The following is a 6,737-nucleotide window of genomic DNA, read 5'->3' as shown; positions in this document are numbered from 1 at the left end:
GAAAGACATAAAAAAGAGCCTAAATAAATTTTGAGATATGAAGGCTACAATGTCTGAATTGAAAAGATACACTGGTTTGGACTAATGGCACACGTGACATGTAAGAAGAAAAGATTAGTGAACTTGAGGATATAGCAATAAAACTTTCCAGAAAAAACACACCCTGAGAAAACAATACTGAAAACAATGAATAGAGCATTAGCAAGTTGTGAGACAACTTCAAGTGACCTATGCACATATATTTGGAAACCCCAAAGGGGAGGAAAAAGGGGAGATAGAAAAAATATTTGAATGACAAATCTCCAAACTGGATAAAAATTATAAACCCACAGATTCAAAAAAGAATGCCAAGAACAAGAAATGTGAAAAACAAGACTATACCAAAGCCCACAATATTCAAGTTACTTAAAATCAGTGATGAAGAGAAAATCTTAAAAGTACCAAGAGAAAAGAAGGCACTTTACTACAGAGGAACAAACATAAGGATAAGAGTAGATTTCTTGTCAAAAACAATGATTGGGTTGTTTGTTTTTGTTGTTGTTGTTGAGTTGTATGAGCTATTTGTGTATTTTGGAAATTAAGCCCTTGTTGGTCGCATCATTTGCAAATATTTTCTCCCAGTCTGTAGGTTATCTTTTTGTTTTGTTTATGGTTTCCTTTGTTGTACAAAAGCTTGTAAGTTTGATTATGTCTCATTTGTTTATTTTTGCTTTTATTTTTATTGCTTTGGGAGACTGAGCTAAGAAAACATTGGTACGATTTATGTAAGAGAATGTTTTGCCTATGTTCTCTTCTAGGAGTTTTATGGTGTCATGTCTTATATTCAAGTCTTTAAGCTATTTTGAGTTTATTTTTGCTTATGGTGTGAGGGTGGATTCTAACTTTATTTATTTACCTGCAGCTGTCCAACTTTCCCAACACCACTTGCTGAAGATACTGTCTTTTCCCCATTGTATATTCTTGCCTCCTTTGTCAACAATTAATTGACGGTAGATGTGTGGATTTATTTCTGGGCTCTCTATTCTTTTTTCCATTGATCTGTATGTCTGTTTTTGTGCCAATACCATGCTGTTTTGATTACTGTAGCTTTGTAGTATTGTCTGAAGTCTGGGAGGTTTATGTCTCCTGCTTTGTTCTTTTACCTCAGGATTGCTTTGGCAATTCTGGGTCTTTTATGGTTCCATATAAATTTTAGGATTATTTGTTTTAGTTCTTTGAAAAAATGTCATGGGTAATTTGATAAGGATCACATTAAATCTATAGATTTCTTTGGGTAGTATGGCCATTTTAACAATATTAATTCTTGAGGGAGGCTTTGGGTTTTGACCTCTTAGGTAAGCTCATAAATCTGTGCCATGTGTTCATGGCCCGTTTCAAATAAGATGCTCCATTAAAATCCTGCTGCAAATATCAGGGTGGTTTCTAACTTCAGGGTTATATCCAAGAACTGGTCGATTACATGTCAAGTTAGATTCTACTTATAAACTCATTTAGAAAGCTTGTTGAAGATACCTGGGCGGGGGACAGAAGTAATGCCAGATGTCTAAACATCACTGTCCAATGTGAACACTTATGCCAAAGGGACACTGTAAGTGGGCAGTGGGTTGAGACAGCCTGGGTACTTCTGCCAGGAGTGGAAATGCTTTATGTCAGGGGGAGGGCAAGAGATATGGGCTGTTTCATTGGGAGTGGGCACAGATTTCAGAAGAGGCAGCAGTGATGAGCTGGTAAGTCAGTCAGGTTCCAGAGTTGGACTGGAGGGCACATAGGGGAAGATCAGGGGATGGGTGCTGTCATGTGGGAAGGTGCTGGGACTAGACAGACATCTGGCACCTCAGCTCTCAGGGGACACTGGAACTCAGGCAGGAGGACCCTATGTTAATAAAGCCCACAAAAAATACCCAAATCCTGTTTGATTGATTTTGTCACCTTCCTTCTTTAGGACTGCTTTTAGTACCTTGGGTATAGGGTCCTTCTTTTGGTCACCTGAGAGACTTTATAGAGTACTGAAAAGAGAAATGATTTAGAGTCAGAAGGTTAGTATCAGGCTGGGGTTGAGTGGGAAAAGCACAGGCTCCAGACAAATTTAGGCTAGGGATCCAGTCCCTGCCCTGTCACTTATTAACCATGCAATCATGGGAAAATTACCAAGCCCTATGGCCTCAGGTTTTTCATCTGTGAAGCAAGTGGGTTTGATGAGCCCTGTCTTGTAGGACTGCTGGAATGTATGTAATGTTTGTAAAGCACCTCACACAGTGCCTGGTTCAATCTTTAATGATTAGCTGTTATGGTAGTTGCCCCATATCTGCCATTTTGCTTTCTGCAGTTTCAGTTACCTGAGATCAACCAGGGTCTGAAAATATTAAATACAAAATTCGAGAAATAAACAATTCATAAGTTTTAAATCATGCCGTCCCACTCCGTCCTGTCCAGGACATGAATCATCCCTTTGTTCAGAATATCCACGCTATATATGCTACTCACCCATTAGTATAGGAAAAAAACGTAGTATATGTAAAGTTCAGTACTCTCCACAGTGTCAGGCACCCACAGGGTGTCTTGGAACATAATCCCTGGCAGATAAGAGGGGACTACTGTATTTCTATTATTAATTTGACCCCAGGTACTCCTACCCTCTACTCTAGAAGTTGTTGCTGTTGTTATCCAGTACATCTTAGAGAATACTCAATGCAATAGGACATGTAATACCAAAATCAGCCAACCATGCTGCTTTGTAAATAAAACTCAGTAAATTTTCCTTCTTAGAGGATATATTTTTATATTTAGGTGTAGGGAAGTCTTCCCCAGCTGGATGCAACTCAAAGCTCCTAGAATTTGAGCCAAAGACCAACTCTGTCCCTACCTCCCAGCTGCTCTTCCATCCAAATCGCTATTTTCATTAATTCCCCCCCCCAAATCTATACATGGCTCAGAACTGGCCAAATTACATTAAAGGTAATCTAATTAAAATGCCTTCTAACAGAGTCATCACTGGCTCTCCCAGGCCAGGGAAAAGGGTGCCTGCACAGTGACTTCTGGGCATCATACAAAAGATATTCACCCTTATTTCTCAGGAAACCCTTGCAGATGATATTTATAAAACAGCTATGTCTTGTGTTCAACTGCACTGGGACAAGAATACAGGACAAATTCCTTACTTGCCCCAGGAAGTGATTTCTCTCTGGTTTATCCACTATCCAAAAGGAACTTCCAAGAGCAGTTTTTCTATCTAGGTTTTTCTCTCACTCCTAAGATACACCGTCTGGGAGTCTGGCCACTGCCACCACCCAGCTTCATTATCATCACCTCCCACAGAAGGAACCCCTGCTTCCCAAAGCCCCAAACTGCCCTGGTTTGGGGCACTTACACTTGAGTGCTCACTCCTGAAGCCCCACCGCCTTGTCCCATTTTCCCTTGTTCTGTGGGACTTAGGGGACATCTCTACATCTTCCTCATGTGACTGCTGCTCCTAGACCATCACTCTAGGTGTGGGTGTGTCCTGCTTTTCCTAGTGTCCCCACTACTAACACAGGGCCTTCCAGAGAGCAGAGGCTCCATGAAGGTCTGTGGAATAAATGAGCCAGTGAGCAGAGATTTCATTTATTACTATTTAATTTCTTCTACATTTTTGAATAAGCTAAGAAAATCCAAGTACATATCTTAATTTTACAGAATAGACTAAAAATGATGAGAATTGTAAAATAAACCACTTAATTTTTTTCTCTATTTTACTAAGCTTTTTCACATTTCCAAGGAAATTCCTATTCTAATGCCATCTTATCTTGTTACAGACTACAAATAAAATGGAAGGTTTCCCAATTCGTTTTACAAAATAGCAAAACTCTTTCTCCTAAACCAGACAAGAAACAATAAATGTGTGACCAATGTCATTCATAAACTTAGATTCTGAGGCTAGCAGACTTTCTAGTTAAGCAACAACATTTTAAAATACCAAAAATAAAAGAAGATAAAGTTCTATAAAGTTCTAAGTCACCCAATGGAACAGAAACAGAAAGATGTTATTCACTATGATTCCCTCATCCCAAGTCTGGCCCTCTACTACTTAGATCGTTGACTGCCCTCTTAAAACACAAAGTGAAGAATCTGCCTTAGACTTCACTCAGGGTTGAACAAGCTGCTGGACATGGCACTAGAACTTGCACTAGCCATGGAAGTAATATTATCTGTGGTGGCAATTCTAGACTGGGCTCTCTCTTCCTGATCTCTCAAAGCCTCTTCATACCACAGAGGGAAGGATCTAGGGTCACTTCCATTGATCTTGGCCAAAAACTCCAGGAAACTCATCTTGCTGGTCTCCGCGTGGGCCCGGGGACCCCAAAGAAATTCATAGCATGCAGGATCGCTGTTAGGCACCTGCCGGTACTCCAGGTAGCCCTCCTGCACCCACACTTTGGTGAGCAGCTCCCTGGGCTCCCCATAGACAAAGTGCTCCCTCCCGACATACACCCCCATCGCACTCAGCACTTCCCACACCTCCTCCTCAGGGACACAGTCGTCCTTCATAAAGATTATACTCAGGATAAATATCAGAAGGCCATTCTTGGGCATGCTCTGCCCATCGCTCAGCATCCCATCATAGGTGAGGCCCAGGGTGGTGACCAGGACATAGGAATGGTCGCTGGGGTCCACTTCCTTCACATCAATACCAAAGACCAGCTGCATGCACTCCGAGGCTTCATTGAAGATCACAGGGAAGTGGTCCTTGTAGTCTTCGGTGATGATATTCAGCATTTCTGTCTCTGTGGCCATCTCCTTGGTGCGATACTTGAGGAGCAGAAACGCTATCAGATCACCCACCTTGTCATTAATTGCATTTCTTGGAAAGGACTCAGCATCTGGCAGGGCCTGCGAGGTGCTCGGACCCTCCTCTTTTTGGCTGCTGGAGCCATTGTCGGATTGGCTCAATGGAGTAGAGACAACAGCAGTGGGGGACGGGGAGGGGGAGGCACTCGAAAGGCTCTGTGAAGGACTCAGGGTGTCAGAAAGAGTAAAAAGCTCCTCTGGGGAGCTCAAGCTCAGAGAACAGCTAAAGGAAAAGGAGGAGCAGGTGGAGGAAGATGAGGAATCATCCTCTTCCTCAGCCGTGGGAACACTTTGAGCCTGATGGTCTTCCTCAAGCATGTAGCGCCGTCGCTTTGGAGCACGAGGCATGACGACTGGTGTCAGGAAGCCGACTGGAGGGTGGGCAGGGGTGACAGGCGGGGACCTCGTACCTGGGGGAGAGAGGGAGTGTGAGCGAGAAAGGTACCCTGGGCATCTCTGACAAAGGCCACTTACAGGTCTCGTCTTAAGGGCTGCCCTCGGGCCTCACAGGGGCGCTCCTCCTGGGTGGCCTGTCCCCTGCCAACCTGAAGAAGGAAGTGAGGGAGCTCCTCAGGGTGCAGCCAGCACGGCCCCAGGTTCTGGGGCTGACAGGGCGGTGGGGTGACTTGGGTGTTGTGGGGTCTCCTCTGTTCTGGGAGGGGGAGCCCCTGGGTACACACTCAGGGCACGCACCTCCCCTTGACTCCTGGCACTGCCTGGGCCTCCTCTGCTCTGTGCCCTGAGGACACGGTCCTCAGACCTGGGCCTTCGCCTCCCGGGTCCTGGAGCCCCTGTAAGAGGAATGGAGGGCGCACCTCTTGTGTACACTGTGGCACAGCTCTGGGCCTCGGTGCTGGTAGGAGGATTGGGCCGGACTCTGTGAGGTCCCCCCAGTTCTGAGTTCTGGGGTTGGTGGTCCCCTCGGGGCTCGCTCGTCGTGCTCACTGTTCCCCTTAAGGGCCTGGACCCTCCCCTTTGCAGGCCGGAGGAGAAACTCAGAACAGGACCCCGAATCTGAACAGAAAGCAATGAGGGGGCCCCACAGGTGGCCGCACCTGCCCAGGGCCTCCCGAGGGTCCTAGGATGGGGAGATGCTGGGTCCTCACCTCCTCCTCACATCCTGCCTGGCCTCCCAGCGCTGACCACAGGGGCAGGTTTCTGTTGAGGCCCCTGTTCCAGGGCTGGGGGTCTGCTCAGTCCTCCCTCGGGGTCCTGGGAGTCCACCCTCTGTGGACCTGAAGGCTCACCCCTCACACCAAACACCTGACCTCCTGAGGACCCCGACCCAGAGGTCAGGAAACATCTCATCTGCTGACCGTGCTCTGGTGCCTCCAAGGCCCCCGCGGAAGGGCAAAGGATCCCTCCCTGTGTTGGGGTCTAACGTCCTCAGTCCTTCCTTCCTCGCATGCAGGCTGGACTCTGGGCAGGACCTGGGATTGTCCCGTCTGCCAGTGTGAGTCCCTGCTCCTTATACCAGGTCTCCAGTCTCTCCGAGACCCTGACGTCAGGACATCAGGACAGGCCTACCGTGCTCATCCCGCCCTGGGGCCTCCCACGGCCACCTGCAAGGGTGGTGATCTGGTGGGTCCCTTTTGTCCTCCCTCAGGGTCCCCTCAGTCCTGCTTAAGGGCCCTAACCTTAGTCCACCAGGGACCTGAAATTTTACCCTCTGTGCTCATGAGACCCCGTCCCTTATCCCAGGTCCCCAGCTTCTCTGAGACCCGGATGTCAGGAAGTGCTGCACATGCTCATCCTGCCCTATGGCCTCCCAGGGCCAGCTCTGTTCTGGAGTCCAGGCTCCCCTCAGTCCTCCCTCAGGGCCCTCACCTTGACTCCACGCAGGACCTGGGATTCTATCCCGTGCCCACCAGACACCCTGCCCCTTACACCCCCTCCCCAGCCTCTCTGAGACC

At 47.1% G+C, this 6,737-nt stretch overlaps 1 protein-coding gene across 1 annotated transcript; it reads right to left on the bottom strand.

Moving 5' to 3' along the window:
- Positions 1 to 3,892: 3,892 nt before the first annotated feature.
- On the bottom strand, positions 3,893 to 4,873 carry LOC115847297 (melanoma-associated antigen 10). Its single transcript, XM_030846988.3, has one exon. It carries the CDS (start codon positions 4,768 to 4,770, stop codon positions 4,117 to 4,119), a length of 654 nt encoding a protein of 217 aa, XP_030702848.2. The 5' UTR covers positions 4,771 to 4,873; the 3' UTR covers positions 3,893 to 4,116.
- Between the last annotated feature and the right edge of the window lie 1,864 nt (positions 4,874 to 6,737).

Source organism: Globicephala melas, chromosome X (assembly GCF_963455315.2).
Source record: "Globicephala melas chromosome X, mGloMel1.2, whole genome shotgun sequence".
Taxonomy (NCBI): Eukaryota; Metazoa; Chordata; class Mammalia; order Artiodactyla; family Delphinidae; genus Globicephala; species Globicephala melas.
The sequence above is the reverse complement of the archived record's forward strand: the minus strand, read 5'-3'. Positions and strand labels throughout refer to the sequence as shown.

Bases quoted from the DNA above. Each gene is read 5' to 3' on its own strand.
- LOC115847297 (XM_030846988.3), bottom strand. From the start codon at position 4,770: ATGGCCACAGAGACAGAAATGCTGAATATCATCACCGAAGACTACAAG.